Source organism: Rhincodon typus, chromosome 6 (genome assembly GCF_021869965.1).
Source record: "Rhincodon typus isolate 14 chromosome 6, sRhiTyp1.1, whole genome shotgun sequence".
In the NCBI taxonomy this organism is placed as follows: domain Eukaryota; kingdom Metazoa; phylum Chordata; class Chondrichthyes; order Orectolobiformes; family Rhincodontidae; genus Rhincodon; species Rhincodon typus.
In genome coordinates this window covers 33,190,009-33,211,096 of record NC_063337.1, presented here as the reverse complement: position 1 = coordinate 33,211,096, position 21,088 = coordinate 33,190,009, and the positions used below count along the sequence as shown (strand labels likewise).

The window sequence follows — 21,088 nt, the reverse complement described above, 5'->3', positions numbered from 1 at the left end:
ACAATAAGAATGGGAATGGTTGGTGAACCAAATTTGAGTGCAAAAGGTGTAAGTAACTGACTTGGATGATCTGAAGTTTATGGAGAGTGGAGGATGATTGGTTAACTTTTAGAGAACAGTTTAAAACCCTAGTCTAGGGTGAGAAGGGCAGGGGTGAGTATTTCTACTGGTGGAAGAATGGACTCTGCCAATAGTGCAGAGGTAAGTGATGGCAGTATTTCACATTGAAAGGGTATTGATTGTAATATTGTGCTTGATGTCAAATGGAACGCTGTGCTTTCAACCAAAAGTCTCATACAATCCACATACATATCAGAATCAGTGGCAAGGTTAAGATGACGGGGAAGGTGGAGGTTAATGCGACAAAGCCATCATTAGACGTTGGATGAGCAGTCTGAGCTATCAGGAGAGCTGCAACTGGGTAGAGTTAGCTGTTAGCAGCATACGCGTGAGATGGCACTGTATCTAGCATGGTGCGATCAAGGAGTAACCTGTAAATGAGGAACAAGCTGAAATAGAGAAGATATTATTCAAATTCTCTCCAAGATAATAAATAATCTCCTCTTGGAGATATTCCCTAATCCACTGTGCAGTTGGTGTTCTGAGACACATCATAAATTAGTATTTCTAGAAACGTATACAGTTTCATCATAAATGCAGAAGTAATACCGATTTTTTTCTGTCAAAACGTCTGCATCTATTTTGAGGAAGAAAAATGGAGCTATTTGAACCTTTATCTGACATGTACTGAGAGAATAAGGAAAGCTCTCCTGACAAAGCGTCCATGTGTAGGTGACTGTCCCATTAGTATAGATTTTTTTTTGCACGAATATTAGCACTGATGGTGTATTGGATAAGATATGATCAGTTATACTGACAAAATCCTGGAATTATAAAAATCAAACGGTATAGTAGAAATCCATACTGTCAGGCCTGTGAAAGAGCTACCCAGTTAATTCCACTCTCATTGTAAATGCTTCTCCCTCGAAGATTTACTGAATTCTGAGTTGAAAGTTACTGTTGAAACTGCTCCCTGTATTCTTCCAACTAATTTCCAATCTAGATCATAACAATTCGCCGTGTATTTTTCCCCAAGATATCTCTGATTCTTTGCTTACTTGGCTATCTGGGTCTTCCTTTTCTCTAGTGAGAAAAAAAAATCAGTTTTCGCTTACATGCTTAATTCTTGGTACCATTCACGTCACTCTCCATTGCGCCTTCTCTAAAGCGTGCACCTTCCTAAACTGTTAATTTGCACGACGGACAAACGTTTAAATCACACCTTATAATATTGTGTGCAATGTTTTGGAACGGCCACTGCGCACACATCACTTCTGTCGGGTTTCCGTCATTTTTGCAACACTAGTTTCTACATCTTGCAGACTTAACACTGCCCAACTCAACGTGAAAAGTCTTCTCATAAAATATCACGGGATATTGAACGGGTCCCCTCACTTAAATCCCGTGGTTTTCATGGTTGCGGTTGGTAGAGGCATCGAATAACACAGTCAGGTACACGCAAATGGAAGTTAGTCAATAAATCTACGATGTACCGTCCCTCGGCGTTGAACTCTGTGTCCCCATTGTAAAACAATTCAAATTAACTATTGCAAGTAACTTTCACAAGTCAATCAACAGAGTTTATGAGCATCTCGATGACGAACGTTTGTTACAGCAAGATGTTAATAGGGATATTTGCAGTGTTCCTGGCTTCCATAAACATCATATTTTTTTTACGCCGAGAGAGCGAACGAACGGCCCTATACAGTAATAGAAGTTGAACAAACTAACATGAAATGAACGGCAGTTTGCAGACCATAAACTGACTGGCTATCGTGGGACTAGCTACGGCCGGAAGGAACCTTTGATAGCCGACCCGTACTCTTTCCCTGACAGGGTTATCCTGTGAGCAGTATGGCTTACATTACGTGATGGCACTCGGAATTTGTACAACATTACAATCAAGAACAAAAGATCCAGAGTCAAAAACAGAAATTGTTGGAAGAACTCTGCAGGTCTGGCAACATATGTGGAGAGAAAGCAGAGTTAACGTTTCGGGCCCAGTGACCCTTCAAAAAAAATCCAGAGTAATCGCTTATAAATCCAATCCACACATCTGAAGCCCGTTGTATCTTTTTGCTATTGTACTGAATTGTAAAATAAATAGAATCTATAACCGAGCGAGAGAACTGACAAAATCCTGCCGGAGCAGTCCACGGAGCTAAGCAAAAAACTGTCTTGGGGGAATAATGAACGACGCGACTTAACTCAGATTCTGCCTATTCTACCCGTTCTTAACAACTGGACCCTTTCAGACGGAAATTTCTGTCACCCATTTTAATGACTTCACAGTTCCATTTGACCCCGTTTTAAAAGGTGCAGTTATTGATGTAAAAACTATCAAAGTAACACCAGCCTTATATCCCAAGCCGCTCAGATCGATAGATCATAATGCATTACAATGCACCCCTCCTCTAATTTATTGTATATATCTTAGTATTTAACCATGTCAATACACTTTCCTTCAAAACAATATTTTAATGAGATGCTACTTTCTGACTGGATGTCAACAGTGCTCAGTGACTGGGACTATCTGCAGTGTACAACACTGACCCAACGTTAAAATGCGTTTGAAACTTTTCCCTGGTGTTTTTGATCAAATTGGATATTTTTATAATGTAGACTGCTCCGAAACATTAACAAATATATCCGAATGTGTGCTTCAGCTGCCTTTCAGTTTCATTTATATTTGTAATGCAAGCGGCTGTTAGTAATGCAGTGGCTACATAGAACTCGTTCAAACCACAGTAGCTTTATCTTACTCATGACGGGCAATTAAATCTTTGCTAAGCAATCCCATGTGTTACCGCAGCAAAAATGTTTCAATTCGTTTTTTAATCGAGTTGCAGAATCTTACAATTTTGGTTCATTTTTTTTCCGACTGAGAGAATAATTGTTGAATTTTCCCTGAAGTGAGTGTCTATCTGTAATTCCTGCTAATAAAATACTTTTTCACTATCCTCAGTAATTGGTTTACAACCTTTTCTGTTTATTTATCCATAAGAGCTGGTGTTTAATGGCTCGGGAAAGCAATTGGTTAATGGCTCAACACCGAATCAAATGCTCAGTGTCCCGTTTTACTGCAGAACTGAATGGATTCAGCTGGCGGAAGCACGTTTGACCATTAATGGGCTGTAGTTTTATGATCATATCAAAGAGTGTAATTACGAGAAATATTATAATTCTGAGAATCGTTAAAAAGTACTTTTCCTGTCATAGATTCAAAATACTTCGTTAGCGTGTGTGTATATCATTAGTAAATATTAAAATCAAGCGTAGAACTTTTGCAGAGGAGTATGCGTCTCAAAACTTATAGAAGTCTTTAATTTGATGGGAGCTTGACCATGCAGAATGGCGTAAAAGTTATGCCAAAATTCTAATTCAGTTAATTTGTCTTCTTTAGAAAAACCATGCTTAAAAATGAACAGAACACAACACAAAAAGTTGCTCGTTATCTGAGAGGATTTTTAAAAAAAATAAATCCTTTTAGCTGTTAACGAGGAACAGAAAATGGAGTTAAATGAAGCGTTTAAATGGGTAAAAATTTGCAGAAATGTGCAATTACAGCAGGAGAGCAAAGTAAATAGTCTCTGTGTGAGAAAGCGTGAATGAACACAGCTACTGAAGCGATCTTTGTCCTTTGCAGTAGCTCCCCGCCTCTTCATATCCTTGTCACCAAGTCAACCAACAGCAAGTTCTACCATATCACCCGGAAAGGTCAACATGGGCTGTGAATTATAGAAAAAAAAACTTGAAATAATCAATTGGCCTCTAACGGATACCTGGATGGTTTACTTTGCAATTTTTACGGTTATCGTCAGAGCAAACGAATATAATAACAAAAGCTGCATACGAATTATATATATATATTTATATGTATATGCATGCTTATGTATGTGTGTGTTAAGTATATATGGGCCAATTTCTTTCACTGTTACAAGAAATACTCTTGCCAGAAGTCTTAACAGAGTACCTAATCAAAAGTCAATATTTAACTGGTTCGAAGTTTAAAACTGACGTTGAAAGAGTGATGGGTAATGCAGGAGAAAATGTAAAATGCAGCGAGTTAAAATAGATCAATTGTTGGGCAAAAATAGAGCTGTATAAGTTAGGAAATGGAGAAGCTGGAATAAAGACAAGAAGGAAGAGCTAACAGGTGCAACCAACAAGAGTTTCTACAAAAATGCAAACAGAAGTTAATTTTGAAAGAAGCCATGATCCACACAAGTCTCTACACTCAAAACCATATGCGCACAGCACATTATTTTAAACGCAACTAATAAGAGATAAGAGCATATGCAAAGTCACATGTGGACTTGCTGCTAAAGGACTTTATCATAGCTATGTGAATCCCAGTCATTCAAACGGGATCAGTGAAGAAAACAGTAGCTAATCTTCGTTTGTTAGAAATAAAGCACCTTTTTCTTTTGCTATCTGGGGTTCCCAGGCCCACGTCGCTGAGAAGGCGATAACACTGCCCTGTCTAATCTATCACTGATACAGTTCACATCTGGTCATACATTTTCCTAGTCAAATGTTTAAAATTCAACTTATTTGTGTAACTTTGTTAATTACGCTGGTATGAGGTAAAATTCATTCGTAGCCAGTATACCTGCCATCTGTGTTTCGATTGAGAAAGCACAGAAATCGTTCTTGAATAAAGCAAGTATTTCTAGGAAGAGAGAAGGGCACTTCGCCTGGCACTCACACAAGTTTCCATTGTTACTAAAGTACATGGAAAGTAAACGGACTGTGCTGCCAAGTGAAGTTACCAAGTGTTTCTATCGTGAAATGAGAGTCCAATAGATTGTACGAACCAAGTCACATGACATGCTCGTTGTTCTCCACTAAGCATAACAGAGTGCTAGGTGCTATTTTGATTCGCGAATCAAGCTAAGCAGAACGATTAAACTGTAAAATTACAGCGACATCCTTATGTTTCAATTGTTTATGCACTAGTAGCCATGAATAGCGAGGAACATTATTATGCCCCGGCTCAGATGTATAAAGAATCATGCGCTTATCAGAGATCACAAACCCAAGGATATAATCAAAGCCCACCAGCATGTCTCTATGTAGGGAGGCAGCCACAGACTTCATATGTCAACCCTGCCTTGTCAGGACTTGAACAAGGCAGCCCTGCTGATATTTCTCCCTTTGAAGTACCTGCGATATCTGAGGATCCTACAGTCTCGCATCTTCCCCATCCACAGCAGCAGCCCCCCGACCCTCACACCCACCAAGGGGCTTGTTTTGGGACCAGCTCTGAAATGGGGGCCCTGGATGACCACAGTAGAACTCATCTGCCTTTCCCGTGGATGAAATCGACCAAATCGCATGCCCACGTCTGGAAAGGACAATGGCCGGGTAAGTGTGCTGGGCTTCTGAAAAGCAGTTACTTTTTCTACTGATTCTGAGATTTTTTTTAAGGCGATGATTACCCAAGAAAATAATTAAACTACAGATTAAGGCATGGATGGAGGGCGTTAGATAACAGGGTTAAACATCATTCATTACTCTGGGTATTTCATTCTGGTTAATGCCATCGATATTATTGTCATGTAAAGAGTATATCGATATTCCAATTATCAATGTTGGCAGGACTAATGACATTGATCACTGTAATAGCAGTATCAATTAACACTTCAAGTTGTCAGTGAAAAAAATGATGATCATTAGGCCATACTTATGCTGCATTAAATGTCAAATCTGTACATGACTCCTCTTTATATCAAAACTGTATTTATAATTCCGCCGTTTTAAATGAGCTCATCCATTCTCTCGTTAAACAAGCCCAATCCTGACGAGCAGGCTTCTAGTGAATCAGCCACAAATACAAGATAATTGTTGCTTTATTATTCCCATTCACCGCCTATTTAACATTTAAAATTGCCCCAATAAATCGGCGGTAAAATAACCAATCCGGTGAAGGAACGTAATTTCAGAAATAACGATTTTTAATACATTTTCAAAATAGGCCCAACAGAATGGAGTGTACATTTGATGTTCTCTTTGTTTGGAACATGGACTGGAAACTTTGAAAAAAATGTTAGCAAGCAAATATTTGGCACTATACAAACGCACTGTAGTATTTAAGTGTAACTGAATACTATAACCAGGCGAGATAACAAGGTGTAGAACTGGATGAACACAGCAGGCCAAGCAGCATCAGAGGAGCAGGAAGGCTGACGTTTCGGGCCTAGACCCTTCTTCAGCTGCTTGGTCTACTGTGTTCATCCAGCTCTACACCTTGTTATATCAGATTCTCCAGCATCTGCAGTTCCTGCGATCACTATAACCAGGCGTCTGGCTTTGAAAAGAAAACTGGAATTTCTCCCAGAGAAAAGTTCTAATCAACAACATCACTCGCTAAATTTCACCTGTCTGTTGCGCTTACGGAGGCCCAGAGCTTAACTTGGTCAAACTACAACGAATGAATCAATAACTCGGATGAGTTCCAACTTTGACTTTCACAAAGTGCATGCGAGCTGTATTAAATTATTTTGCATAAAATATACATTTTGAAAACCCAGGACATATCTAATATTGAGACCAATTTAAAATCTAATTATGACAAACTCCAAATTGAATTCAAATCGCATTGCATCCGGGCGATGGTGTGATTGCTGGCCATAAAGGGATCTATATGTGTATAATTAGTCTAGATTTGTTTGCATCAAGCCATAAAAGTGAAATCTCGGTCCATTACATAACCAAACACATGTGGACTGGAAGAAGGGTCTCAACAAATGCTTAGCATTTCACCGAATAGGTAAATGGAGTAGTTTATTTCTCTCAGTCTAAAGTGCTTGTGTTCTCAACAGAAACAGTCTTGTTAAAAACAAATGCAACAATATTGTAAACTCCTTGGTTTGAATTTGAGTGTAAATTATGTATCTGAGAAGCGATGGAGCGCGTTTGAAAAATCTTCTCATTTTTTACTGCCGTCTATTTAACGCAAACGTTACCAGTACCCAGCAAATATATAGCAATAAGCATTGTCCTGGCAAGCAGTTTGCCGGTTAAGACTTATATATACGTCAAAGATTGATTTTCGGTGTTTCTCACTTTTGGAATCAAATTGCTGTTTGTCTTTCTTCTGTAGGTTACGTAGGGGTTATATTTCTATAGGGATACGTTTTGCGATTTCACTCATTAAGTTGAAATTTCAATTCTAATGAATAACAGTTTCCAACAAATACTGGGGACTATACGAAGTAGGGTTAACATGCCTGATATATACCGCTACATTTCCAGTTCAAGTCCTAAAGAGTTAAAAAAAAACAATTTTAAACAACAAAAGACAATCGGTAAACTGATACTGCCAAATTAATAGGGTTAATGTAGCTTTGTCAGAATACAGAATATTTAACTTTTTTAAAGAAAATAAATGGGTCAAATCTGATATGATATTTATATGGCGATTCCACACATTACACGTTGCATCATAGAACAAAACAGAACAGCACTAATAAATAACGCCTTCACAATCTAAATAAACATTCTGAGTCTGTCGTTGAATTGTCCCTATCATGTTAGGAATACTAAGGGCGTGAGTAGGCCACTCCGGCAATGGAGTCTGCTTCTCTTTCAGTTAGATCCTGGCTGATCTGTATGTTAACTCCATGTACCGCCTTCACTCGTTCCTTGATAAACTTTCCGAACAAAAATCTGTCATCTGAGCAACGGCCGCTCCAATTGTCCCAGAATCAACCGAGTTTTAGAAAAGATTTCAGATCTCCACAACAGTGTGAAAGCATGCATCTGATTTTATTGCAAAACAGCATAGTTTTGTAACTTTGAATTTTACCATGGCCCTTCTTGGCCTGATTGTTCCACCATAGGAACTAATTAATTTGTCGAACTCCGATCATATTCTTTCGACGTTTTAAAGTTCAACTCTCAGATCTTTTCGTTTATAACTAACAACGACAAATAAGACGTTTGAATTAAAACAGACAAATTGTATTTCTGCTATAACCCGGCATTATCGTGTTGTAGGCAATAGGAAACAAAGAGTTTGTGGGCAGGCTTTCCTGGTAATAATATTGAGAATGATCTGATCGCCAAAACTGCTTCAGTGAAAAGAGTGGATTTCATTAGGTTCTAAGAGTGAAGGCTCCAGCCTTCAGAATTAAGCTGCAAATTACTGTTGACTAATGAATATTTACCTTCAAACGTGGTCAGCGTCTTGAAGCAGAAAGTTTAGATACTTCCAGCAACAATTTTAAGTTTCTGAAGTGAGTCAGTCAACTTGCGGTTGGTAAAGCAGAAGATCCTTGCTATCAAAACCGGTTCTTCAAGAGAGCGTGTACAAACCAAGCCCAGCGCTAATCCACACATTTACGAAGCGAAGTCCTAGGGGTTCAGTTAAATCGTGTCCCTTGTTGCAAAAGTTACTTGATGATAAGCAGACACAGGTAATTCTTTCCCTCCATGGTGAGTGGGAAACTATTGGAAGGTCGGAAAGGCCAGGTCTCCTGCCATTGGGAGTCCCGGCAGCCTTAGACAATATGTCACTGTACAGTTTTCTAATTTCAAAACAAAAAAATGTCTGAATTGTAGGCCCACTTCCATTAAACCGCGCTCCTTTATGACAATAAAATGTACAGGACTGGGTGTTTCTTTTTACTCAAGAGTTAAAAGTAGCTGCACAGAACACCTTTTCCACCAGGAGATCGATCAACCGAATGATGTGAATTTATGTCAGCTGGGCAATTTAAAGGTATTTTGCAGCAAACTACTTAAATTCACTTTGATCTTGAAAGATCCCTCAATCACTTGATTTAGAACGATTGACAGTGAAACAAAAATTATCGATTAGGAATTGACATCGGCGGCCAAATATAATTAACAATGCACCAGTTCCGGTTATTTCCCTGCTGTTGAAACTGTTGACATGGAATCAGAAATTTGACTTGAAATACTTTTATTTCAAATTGAACAATCGTCCCCAGATTGATATGAGAAAACTAATTCATTTGGAGAGCATAGCAGTACCCTTTAAGGTATAATTTAAAGCTATTTTGCATATGTTTGATAGTTTGTTTGCGTGAACTATCTTTAAATACTTACAAAGCCATACTGTGACTTCTTTCAAAGTAGGGAGAGGAAAGGCGGTTAAGAATCACAGTAGAAAACACAATTTTTAATAAGCGCTAGAGATAGTAGGAACTGCAAGAAGCGCCCTGTGCCTGTTACAAGTGAACAAAAACCCTCTCAATGAAACAACTTGCTTAACATGAATTCCTAATCGATAAAATTGTGTTAATTTTTTTCCAAACTAAAGGTATTTGAAATTACAATAAAATGCGTCCACTTTAAAGTGCTTTCAAGTGATTTGTTTATTTACGCTGATAGGGAGGTCCGGGAATGCCACAGTGGGTATTTTTGAGGGCAATTCAGAAGGCGATCATGTATGGTTGGTTTTCATATCAATTCGCCATTTCAACTATGTTTAAATGAAAATAAGGCACGGTGGTGATTGGATAATTACCCACACCAGTACTGATTCGGTTCCACCATGAAATAATTTGCTGTGCAGAAAGATCATAATCTCTTCAATGGAAGGGTTAGTTTTTTTTCCGTGGAACCTGGACTTTGAACGTGTAAGGTTTTCCTTTGATACGCTAAAACACAATTTTGTTGTTGATGATTCTGAAATGACCACCACAGTAAAACAGCTTGCTGAAGTACCATTATGAAGCAGGCTACATTGATAGACTCCCACAAACCTTACCTTTGGCTGAATCTCGAGTCTCACGCGGCTCATTTCTGGCCGTGAACCTCTTACTGCTCGCCGAAGGAGTAAATGGAAAGTGTCCTACATCATTTAAAAAAGAGTAATATCTAGGGGTGCGCCTGGTGGTCGAACCAATAGAAACAAACAGGAGTAAGGCCCCGGTGCGCTTTGGAACCGCATTATCACTGGTGTGTTATCAGCATTTCAACAAGGAGAAGCATGGTTGGTGTAGGGAAGAATAATAGAAGGAAATATGTGTTTCCAGTTATCTCCTTTCCTCATTTTAACCATACTTTCCTGATGTTGTTTCACCAGGATGTCATCGTTTTAATTTCCTTGACTGGGTATTATTAATTGACTACAACATGCATATTTCCCGAAGCAATCAGGTTAATAATACAGCGACTGAAAGGAAAAAGTTCTGGTGATTTTAATTGATTGGTGTTTTCTCCGTTTTTAGGGAGTTCCTTTATGGTGGAGCCGGAAGAAAATAAGCGCACGCGCACTGCCTACACTAGAGCTCAGTTGCTTGAGTTGGAGAAGGAGTTTCTTTTCAATAAATACATCTCCAGACCCCGCCGAGTGGAGCTGGCGGTCATGTTAAACCTAACCGAACGACATATCAAAATTTGGTTCCAAAACAGGAGGATGAAGTGGAAGAAAGAAGAGGATAAGAAGCGAGTGAGGAATGGCGCTCCGGAACAGGACTCAGTTGTCTCCTCCGGCGATCTTAAGGAGGATGTTTGTGCTCCCAATAATCCTATTGGAAGAGACCTGCTGTCTGTCAGTGTCTCTTCTTCACAGCCCTGCTCTTCCTTAAAAAGCCAAGGTACAGTTGCTAGAGACTCTGCGAAGAATTCGTAAGGTCGAACGTGCAACAGAGTGGAAGAACATCACTGTATAGATCATTTTAATTGGACTTACAACGGGAAAGTATTTTTAATAATTGCGTAGGTTGAGATCTCCCGTAACAATTCCCAATAAATGCCTTACCTGTAGCACTCAGTGACTGCGACGACATAGAGCTAATATCTGCCATTTATTCGTTTTCTTTGTTTGCAATAGCAGTTGGCATACAATAATAGATTCTACATTCCAGCGAGTGGAAACGGTCTGCGATTGTTCAGAAGTAAGAGTCGGCTTCAAGAAATCTAAATATCCATGTGTGTTTGTGCTGTTTCAACTAATCTTGTGTACCGGCATTTGGCAATTTCATTTCGTCTCGTTTTGTAAATTATAATGGAGATGTCAGTTTAAAGTCCACAGTTATTGAATAATATGCCTTTTTACTTGTTTTCCCGGCGGTATAAATTCAGGTGTTGCCTCTGGTTATAAACAAAGACGGCGTATTTGAAATTTTAAAAATAAAGTGCTGGAAATATATATTTTAAGTTGTACGTGTAGAAATATTGCCGTGCTCTGTATATTGTTTTAACCTGTATACTCTTCACTCGAGAAAGACATTCAGCTGTAATCCTACCTGAAGAGGAAAGTTCGACAAGTGTTACATTTTGTTGTAGATTGTTTGTGATCCCATTTTGGTGGCCGGCATATCTATAGTACCGCTTCAATAAAAGAGAAAGATGCTTCAAAGCTGGGGTTCATCGTAAATTTTGTAATCAAATAGACTTGCCTAAAACTATTTTAAATGTTTTTGAACGATTGAATGAAATCTTATTGTCTCAATTTCCTTATTGTTTAGACTGTCGACACACGAGAAAATTAGGGTCAAGTTTTCCACATCACCTTCAACATATACCTCTCATCCTGCCTTGCTTGAGTCAATACCAGTGGAATAGGATTGTGACATCTTCAATGTACCAGGTCAACTGCTCGTACGTTCTGCCCATATGGCGTACTCAAACTTATTGCAGTGCTGTTCTCTGGAGGCTAATCACTGTCAATAATCGGGTTAAAACTGAGAGACCATTTCATTTCAGAGCCCTATAGTTAACAGTGAATAAAACTTCTCTATTAGATAACGATAGAACTCGATCAAATACCAACATCAAAATTTGAATGACCTTATGAATCCCCTAACGAAGGCCATCCATTTAAATAAATATGCGGATGATAACGGTTTACTAAAGAGCATTTGGGCAATTGATATCCCCCAACAGAGGGTCTTGATGTTTTATTCGAAGTAATTGCTAGAATTTATGGTGCCCTGTTAACCACTTACAACCCATCTATTAATTTGAACTGCGTTTTTATTATTTTTTCATGGGACGTGGACATTCAGCATTTGTTACCAGTCGTTAATTTATCGTCAGAAGGTGATGATGAGCTGAGTCTTTGAACATTTCCATCAAAGTGCAGTGTTACTTCGAAGGGAGTTCCAGAATTTTAGTCCCAGGACAGAAAAGGAACAGAGACATAATTCCAAGTCAGGATGGTATGTGGTTTGGAGGTGAGTCTGGAGGTTGTGGTGCTCCCACGTATCTGCCACCCGTGTCCTTCTAGATAGGAAAGATTGTGGGATTTTAGAAGGTGTCACTATATATTGTAAGTGGAAGGATTTAAAGTGACGGATGGAGTTCAATTCAAGTTTTGTACTGAATAGTCTGGGCTTTTTGAGTGTTGTTGGAGTTGCAGTCATCCAGGCCAATGAAGAGTATTTCATCACTCTCCTGACTTGTACCTTGTGGATGGTTCACAGGCATTCTGGTGACAGGAAGTGAATTATTTGCCTTAGATTTCCCAGTCTTTGACATGTTCTTTTAGCCACTGTATTTATATGGCTAGTTCAATTCAGTTTCTGATCAATGGCAACCCCCAGGATATTAACAGTGGGGGATTCAGTGATGGTGATATCATTGAATATGAAGGCATGCTGGTTAGATTCTCTCTTGTCGGATATGGCCATTGCCTGGCACCTGTGCAATGAGAATATTACTTGCCACTTATCAGACCAAATCTGAATGTAGTACAGGACTAGCTGCATATGTACATGGGCTGCTTCTGTATTTGAAGAGTCACAAATAGTGCTAAACATTGTGCAATCATCAGCGAACATCCCACTTCTGAACTTATGATTTGGGGAAGGTCTTTGACAAAAGAGTTGAAGATAGTTGGGCTGAGGACACCACTCTGAAGAGCTTCTGCACTGATGTCCTGGAGCTCAGATGATTGGCTTCCAACAACCACAACTATTGTCCTTTGTGTTAGGTATGACTTCAGCCAATGGAGAATTTTACTCCCGATTTCCAATGACTCTAATTTTGCCAGGTATCTTTGATGCCATATTCAATCAATTGCCACATTGATTTCAAGGGCAGTCATCCTTACTGCCCTCATTTGTTCAGTGCTATTGTATATGTTAGGGCCAAGGTTATAATGAGGTCAGGGGCCCATTGGCCTTGGCAGAGACCAAACTGAGAGTAAGCGAATAGTTTATTACTTTGTGAATGCCATTTGGTAGTACTGTCAATGACAACTTCCATCACTTTGCTGATGATTGAAAGGCTGTTGATGGGGCAATAATGGGTTACTTGGATTTGCACTGCTTTTTGCGAATGCTGTGTACCTGACCAGCTTACCACATTGCTGGGTAGATGCCAGTATTGTAGCTGTACTGGAATAGCTTGGCTATAGATGGGTCTGGTTAGACGTCTTCAATATTATTCCCAAGATATTAACAGAGCTTATAGCCTACATAATGTTCAATGTCTACGGTTGTTTTTGGATGTCACATGGGGTGAATCAGATTGGCTGAAGAATGGTATCTGTGATGCTGAGGACCTCAGGAGCAGGCTGCAATGAATTATCTGCTCAGCACTTTTGACTGATGCTGGCTGCAAATGCAAAAGTCTTGTCTTTTGTACTGATATACTGGATTCTACCATTGTTGAATATAGGGATATTTGTGGACCGACATCCTCCTCGTGTTAGTTATTCAATCATCCATCACTATTCATGACAGATTTGATGGAATGATAAAGTGTGGGATATACCAGCCCTGGAAGTTATAGATTGTGGTCAAATACAATTTTGTTGGTGTTGATGGCCCATGGTGTCTCATGGATACCCAATTTGGAATTGCACTACAGGGCTTTGTCTGAACACGTACATTTTTTTTTAAAAAGATCATTTACAGGATGTGTGCATCACTGGCTAGCCCAGCATTTTAAATAACTCCTAATTACCCAGATGGCAGTAATAAAACAACCACATTGCTGTTCATCTGGAGTTGTATGGTAGGTCAGACCAGGTAATGGTGACCAATTTCCTTCCTAAAAGACATTAGCCATAGAGTTATAGAGTTATACAGTAACGGGACCGACCCTTCAGCCCAACTCGTCCATGCCGATCAAATATCCTAAACTGATCTAGTCCCACTTGCCAGCAGTTGGCCCCTATCATTCTAAACCCTTCCTATTCGTATACTCATCCAGATATCTTTTAAATGATGTAATCGTACCAACCTTCACTACTTCCTCTGACAATTTGTTCCATACACACCCTACCGTCTGCGTGAAAAAGTAACCCCTCCGGTTCCTTTTACATTTCTCCCCTCTTTCTGATCAGAGTCTCAATTTCTCTAATCATCCACACCAACCAGCCTTGCTCTTCACATTAGTAAACCTATGCCCTCTAGCTTTGGACTCCCCTGCTCTGGAAAAAAAGACCTTGGCTATTCTCCTTATCCATGTCCCTCATGATTTTGTAAATCTCTATAAGGTCACTCCTCAGCCTCTGATGCTCGAGGGAAAATAGCCCCAACCTATTCTGCCTCTCCCTATAGTTCAAACCCTCCAATCCCAGCAACATTGTTGTAAATCTTTTCTGAACCCTTTCAAGTTTAACAACGTCTTTCCTATAGAAGGGAGACCAAAAATGAATGCAGTACTCCAAAATTGGCCTCACCAATGTCCTATACAGACATAACATGGCATTCCAACTCCTATACTCAATGCATTGGTCAATGCATTGACCAATGAAGACAAGTGTGCCAAATGCCTTCTTCACCACCCTGTCAACCTGCGACTCCACTTTCAAGGAACTTTGCACCTGTACCCCTAGGTCTTGTTGTTCAGCTATTCTCCCTAGGGCCCGACCATTAACAGTATAAGTCCTGCCCTGGTTTGCCCTACCAAGCTACAACACCTCACATTCATCTAAAGTAAACTCCATCTGCCACTCCTCCACCCATTGGCCATTTGATCAAGGTCTGATTGTACTCTGAGGTAGCCTTCTTTGCTGTCCACTACATCATCTGTGTTGGTGTCATCTGCAAATTTACTAGCTATACCTCCTATATTCACATCCAAGTCATTTATATAAATGACAAAAAAACAGTGGACACAGGCCTGGTCCTTGCTGCACTCCACTGGTCACAGGCTTCCAATCTAAAAAACAACCCTCCACCACTACCCTCTGTCTCCTACCTTCAAGCCAATTTTGTATCCAATTGGTCAGATCCCTCGGATTCCATATGATCTAACCTTGCTAACCAGTCTACCATGCAGAACCTTGTTGAACATTTTGCTGAAATCTATATAGACAATATCTACCATTTCGCCTTTATCAATCTTTTTTGTCACTTCTTCAAAAAACTCAATCAAGTTAGTGAGACATGATTTCCCATGCACAACGCCATGGTGACTATCCCTAATTAGTTCTTGCCTTTCCAAAAACAAGTAAATCCTGTCCACAGAATCCAGTGCAAGAGCTTACCCACCACTGGTGTCAGGCTCAGCAGTCTACAGTTCCCTAGTTTTTCCTTACCACCTTTCTTAAAAAAAAAGGCATCACATTAGCCAACCTCCAGTCTTGCAGCATCTCACCTGTGGCTATCGATGATACAAATATCTCAGCAAAGGGCCCAGCAGTCTTATCCCTAGTTTCTTACAACGTTCTAGGATCAGGTCCCAGGGATTTATCCACCTTTATGCATCTTAAGACAGCCAGCACCTCCCCTTCTGTAAGATGGACACTTTTCAAGATATCACTGTTTATTGCCCTAAGTTCTCTAGTTTCTACGTCTTTCTCCACAGCAAATACTGATACAAAATACTCATTCAGTATCTCTACCGTCTCCTGTGGCTCCACACATAGACGGCCTTGTTGATTTTTAAGGGGTCCTGTTCTCTTCCTAGTTAATTTTTTGCCCTTAATGTATTTTTAAGAAGCTCTTTGGATTCTCCTTAACCCTATTTGTCAAAGTTATCTCATGTCCCCTTTTTGTCCTCCTGGTTTCCCTCTTAAGTATACTCCTACTGTCCTTATACTTCTCTAGGGATTCACTTAATCCCAGTCGTCTATACCTGACATAGGCCTCTTTGTTTTTTTCTGATCAGAGTCTCAATTTCTCTAATCATCCACACCAACCAGCCTTGCTGTTCACATTAGTAGGAACATACTGTCTCTGACCTCTCCTCATCCCACTTTTGGAGGCCTCTCTTTCCAACCATTCCTTTATCTGTGAATAGACCTCTCCGAGTCAACTTTTGAAAGCTCCTGCCTAAAACCATCAAAATTGGCCTTACTCCAATTTAGAACTTTAACCTTTAGATCAGGTTTATTCTTTTCCATAACTATTTTAAAACTAATAAAATTATGCTCACTGGTCCCAAAGTGCTCTTCCACTGATATCTCAGTCACTTGCCCTGCCTTATTTCTCAAGAAGAGGTCAAGGTTTGTTCCTTTTCTAGTAGGTACATCTACATATTGATAAGAAAATTTAGTTGTGCACACTTAATAAATTCCTCTCCATCCCAGCCCATAACACTGTGGCAGTACCAGTATATGTTTGTAAAGTTAAAATCCCCTATCATTACAACCCTATTATTCTTATAAATAGCTGAGATCTCCTTACATATTTGGTTCTCAATTTCCCACTGACAATTGGGGTGACCTATAATACAATCGCAATAATGTAATCATCCTTTTCTTATTTCACAATTCCACAAATAACTTCACTAGACATTCTCCCAGAAACATCCTCCCTACGTACAGCCTTACTGTTATGTTAACCAAAAATGTGACTCCCCCTTCTCTCTTGCCCACCTTTCTATCCTTCTGATAGCATTTATAGCCTGGAACATTAATTTGCCAGTCTTGCCTGTCCCTGAGCCACATTTCCGTAATAGCTATGATATCTGAGTCCAATGTTCCCAACCATGCAGTGTGTTCAGCTGTCTTACCTGTCAGACCTCTTGCATTGAAGTAAATGCAGTTTAATTTATTAGTCTTACCTTGTTCTCTGCCTTGCTCTTGCTTGCCTTGACTATTTAACTTGCTCGTTTGAACCGTAGCAGCCTCAGAATGATGTCTTTTCTCACTATCTCTTTGGGACACACACATGCCACACACCATGCCCCACTCTCCGTCCACCACCATCACCGCCTATTACTAGTTTAAAGCTTCCCAAATAGCACTAGCTGATCTCCCGGTCAGGATACTGGTCCCCTTCCAGCTGGAACTCATTCTTCTTGTACAGGTCACTTCTACCCCAGAATAGATCCCAATTCCTGTTCCCTGGACCTGTTCCTCAGCCATGCATTCGTCTGCTCCAGCCTTCTATTCTTATTCTCACCAGCACATGGCACTGGGAGTAATCCAGGTATTACTATCCTTGAGGACCTACTTTTTAACCTCCTGTCTAATTTCCTATATTCCTATATTCTCTCTTCAGAACCTCGTTCATTTCTCTTCCTATGTCATTCGTACCAACACGTACATTGACCTTCTGTTGGTCATTATTCCCTTTACCTGACGGTATCTGCCAATTTTCTAACTTCCTGGAACTGTCATCCATCACAACCCCTGGTTTCTGTAATTTCCTCATTGCCTCTAAGTGCCATTCCAAACAGTCCATGCAATCTAATAAGATTCATGTCTCAACACACTTCCCGCAGACATAATCTCCACAAGCATTGAAATTCTCCTTGATCTCCCACATCTGACAGGAAGAATACATCACTCAACTAAAAGCCATGTCTGCCCCTTTAACAGTCCACAGACACAGAATATGCCCAAAAAAAGCAAACACACACACTTTCTCAAAAACTCAGCCTTAGCACAGTCTTTCTGCTCAAAATCACTGCTGTAGGATAGCTTAATACCTGTCTCTTGTATTACAAATTTAATCAAAAGACAGATCTAAGTAAAACATAAATAAAAATCCTCATTGTACTCACTATTATAGATTTACAAAAAAATTAAGATTTATAAGTTTTATAAGTTAAAATCAAACACTTCGCTGATCAAGCTCAAAGTCATCACTGATCACGCCCAGCTGCAGTGTATAGTTCCCGTAAACAGATCTCCAATGTCAGTTGTGAAACTGCACTGGTTGTTTTTTCTTTGACAATCTACAGAGATGTTTGTAATTTCACAATCAATGAGCTTTGAAAGTGCATGGCTTGATCCTCAGACCTCTCCACGTGGTCACTCTCCTAAAACTTTGTCTCCTGCTCGCTTTGTTTCCTTCCATTTAAAGTATCATTGTTTTTGATTTTTAGGTTTCAAAAACAATGCAAAACTTATGAAAACAGCAGTTACTGCTCCAAGAAAGTGAGGGAATCTGCTCCAGCACTGAAAAAAAACTCAAAAAAAAAGGAGCAACACTTAAAGCCAAAGTCCTCTCCCATCCACCACTTTTGATCTACTGAACCTGATGAGGTGTTTTTGGTTGACCACTGGCAAGTGGTTACTTCTATTCATAATATCATATGCACCTCCACTTGCAATGATTAAAGGATAAGGTCAAGTTAGTGTTTGTTGGTTCCAATAATACCTCTTAAAGGTCCAGTCTGTGTCAAACTGGTCCTACAAGGTAAGTCAGTAGTCGTGTTACTGAGCCACCCACAGTGATGGACATTGAAGCCCACTAGCCAGAGTACACTTTGAGCCTTTTCCATCCTGAGTTCTTCTTCCAAGTGGTGGTGAACATCATCAGCTGAAGAAGGGCAGAAGTTGGTCATGAGTAGGATGTCTTCTTGCCCATATTTGACCTGATGACAAGACTTCATGGGGTCCAAAGTCAATGTTGAGGACTTCCAAGGCAAGACCCTCCTCCCTCACTGTAGTGATTGGAACCAGGTGGACTTCGTTGATTACAAGGTCCGTGATTGGTGTTGTTAACTTGGGCCAATCAGGAAAGCCCTGGCTGATCAATACAGCCAGGAGATTAGAATCTTCTCAGTGCAGGACTGACTCTGAGTTGGCTGGCCACAGCCACTGTTCTGTGCACCGGAAAAAAAATGTAACCAGAAGACTAGAATCTCCTCAGTCGAGAAGATTGACTCCGAGCTGGCTGGGCCACAGCCGGTGTACTGTGTACAAGTAAATAAAGCGTGACTTGGTGACAGGATACCGGTTTCTGTGCAGTTATTTCAGTGGTGACAGGAAAAAACAGTACATGCCTGAAGAACATTTGCTCACAACTATCATCTTGGAGTTGGGGTAAGCATTTCTGGCATCATGCCTTTATTTGGAAAGCTTGACTTGTTTGATCCTACTGTTGAAGACTGGGCCCAGTATGTGGAAATAATATGATATTTTTTCTAGGCTAATGACGTTGGAGCAGATGAAAAGCAATGAGTAATCCTTCTGACTGCTTGTGGACCCACAGCATTTTCGGTTGTAAGGGGCTTAGCTTTCCCAGAGGCACCAGACACTAAAACCTTTCAAGAGTTGACAGAGTTGGTTAAGGAATATTACGACCCCAAATGTCCTCCAATTCTGAGATGCTATCAGTTTTATTCAGCTGTTAGAGAACTGGGGGAGTCCTTATTGGGATTTTTGATGAGGTTAAGATGACTGGCAGAGGCATGTGATTTTGGATTAAACCTGAATGAAGTGCTGAGAGACCATTTCATATGTGGGATTAATGACATAACCATGCAGAAACACTTACTAGGTGAGGCCCAACTGGACTTCAAACAGGCACTGCACCTGGCCCTGTCATTAGAAAATGCAGCAAGTGGAGAATGAGATCTACAGGGTGTCCCAATGGAAGTGGGCTCCCTCACCTGCCCAACTGAGCTTGAGGAACACCATGTGAGCGTAGGCCATCACAGAGCCTCATGCAGGGCATGCCCTGAGCAGAGGGACCCTAGGACGGCCAACAGCAGAATCCAACAACTAAGCCAAACCTTCAGATTTTTGGCCAGCAAGCCATTGTAGTTGCTGCCGGTATGCAGAATTGAGATAGCAAAAGAGTCATACAAGGCCTGATTTGAGCAAGAAAACTCATAGGCTGGTACCCAGGAGAGTGAACATACTGGAAAGTCCCCCTGCATGTGGGTTGGAGCAACTAAATTGCTAAGAGACATCCAAATCAGAACCGATTAAAATGAATGTTTGATTAAATGGTCACCCAGTTCCCACGGAGGTCGATATTGGCGCAGCTGTATCTGTGATTGCAGAATCTGCCTTTAGCAAGATTCACTTGGGTCTGCAACCCTTAAGTTTGCACAAAGACTTCAGCCAGATTGAGAACACACTGGGGAACTGTTGCAGATTAAGGGTATGACTTTGGTTCCAGTCTCGTATGAGAGGCAGTGACCATTTAATCAGCTCTCCCAATTTAAGCCTGTGCTCCCAAAGGCTCCCAAACAATTTGTAGGATTTATAGAGCTGAGTTTGCCATTTTTCATTCTGGTACTTAGGTTAATGTCTTGTGAACAATCCAGATTTATTCCTTTTTAATATTTCTATAGTGGTTTGGTATGACTGAATGGCTTGCTAGGCCATTTCAGAGATCAGTTAAGTGTCAGCCATTGTTGTAGTTCTGAAGACACATATAATCCACATAACATCAATGTGGCAGATTTCCTTCCCTACAAGGATATTAATGAACCAGATGGGTTTTTTTTTATGACAATCAGTTATCAAATTCTTGTTAACTCTAACATAAGTTGTAACAATTGAAGTAAATACAGACAGAAAAGAATAGCATGCAAGCTATCCTTCCATGTCAACGGATCAGAAACTGAAGGAGGAAGAGGAGTGCTGTATCTGATTCAGCAAATTCTACAAGAGGACAGGTAATTCCAGATGTGCTGTGTAATGTGTCAGTGTTGTTCAAATATAGTCGCCATGTGTTTCATATCTTTGCCACAGTAATACAGTTAATCTCTAAAATCTACATCAAACATAACATTTTAATAAGTAGTACTGTTAACTGGGATTAATGTCAGAAAGTAGGTGAAGCATTATTTTTAGATGACATGACCCTAATAAATAATACCTGGGAAAATTGCCAAGATGTTAAATGTAGCTGCTAATTTTACACTAAGTTGCACACAAGGCAAGTTGTAAACTGTGGATCAGTTTAGA

The 21,088-nt window shown here is 40.1% G+C and overlaps 1 protein-coding gene and 1 long non-coding RNA gene across 2 annotated transcripts; one reads left to right on the top strand and one right to left on the bottom strand.

The window, feature by feature from the left end:
• Positions 1 to 3,352: 3,352 nt before the first annotated feature.
• On the bottom strand, positions 3,353 to 9,866 carry LOC125483271. Its single transcript, XR_007262223.1, has 3 exons — positions 9,800 to 9,866; positions 8,232 to 8,591; positions 3,353 to 3,788 (listed from the first exon to the last, which is right to left on the bottom strand). It is a non-coding gene; the product is annotated as an uncharacterized LOC125483271 (long non-coding RNA).
• Positions 4,894 to 11,395, top strand: pdx1 (pancreatic and duodenal homeobox 1). Its single transcript, XM_020513182.2, has 2 exons — positions 4,894 to 5,427; positions 10,263 to 11,395. The coding sequence occupies exons 1-2, from the start codon at positions 5,025 to 5,027 to the stop codon at positions 10,664 to 10,666; spliced, it is 807 nt and encodes a 268-aa protein (XP_020368771.1). The 5' UTR covers positions 4,894 to 5,024; the 3' UTR covers positions 10,667 to 11,395.
• The last annotated feature ends 9,693 nt before the right edge of the window (positions 11,396 to 21,088 follow it).